We start from the raw sequence: 325 nt of genomic DNA, 5'->3' as shown, positions 1-325 counted from the left end.
ACGCCCTTCGCCAGACTCAGCCCCCGGAAAACGCTGTGAAAATTGAAATAATTTTGAAAATGGAATAATTGAATAATTGAATTGAAAATTAAATTATTGAAATTTTAATAGGTTTTTTTTTAAAAATAGAGAGTTTCTGTGAGATTTCCCTGGAAAAAAAATAAAATAATAAAAAATAAAACAAAAACAACAAACCAAACTCCTTCTCAGTCCTTGGAATCTGTGTGGTGACGTTGCCTGACCCCACGGGATGGAGGGGACCGGCTCCTGCTCTTCTTCCTCCCCTTGTGCCGCGGGGACGGGGGACGACCGCGGCCGTTGCGGA

General features: G+C 41.8%; 1 protein-coding gene across 1 annotated transcript in view; it reads right to left on the bottom strand.

The window, feature by feature from the left end:
- Positions 1 to 206: 206 nt before the first annotated feature.
- CUNH1orf35 (chromosome unknown C1orf35 homolog) overlaps positions 207 to 325 on the bottom strand; it is a gene marked incomplete at its 5' end in the record, with an annotated part of 3,108 nt that continues 2,989 nt past the window's right edge. The window contains one exon of the mRNA XM_029087005.1: positions 207 to 325. This exon is cut by the window's right edge and continues 122 nt beyond it. Coding sequence (XP_028942838.1) covers positions 207 to 325 — 119 coding nt within the window.

The sequence above is a fragment of the Antrostomus carolinensis genome, unplaced genomic scaffold, assembly GCF_000700745.2.
Source record: "Antrostomus carolinensis isolate BGI_N321 unplaced genomic scaffold, ASM70074v2 scaffold43839, whole genome shotgun sequence".
Lineage (NCBI taxonomy): Eukaryota > Metazoa > Chordata > Aves > Caprimulgiformes > Caprimulgidae > Antrostomus > Antrostomus carolinensis.
This window is presented reverse-complemented; position numbering and strand designations above follow the sequence as displayed.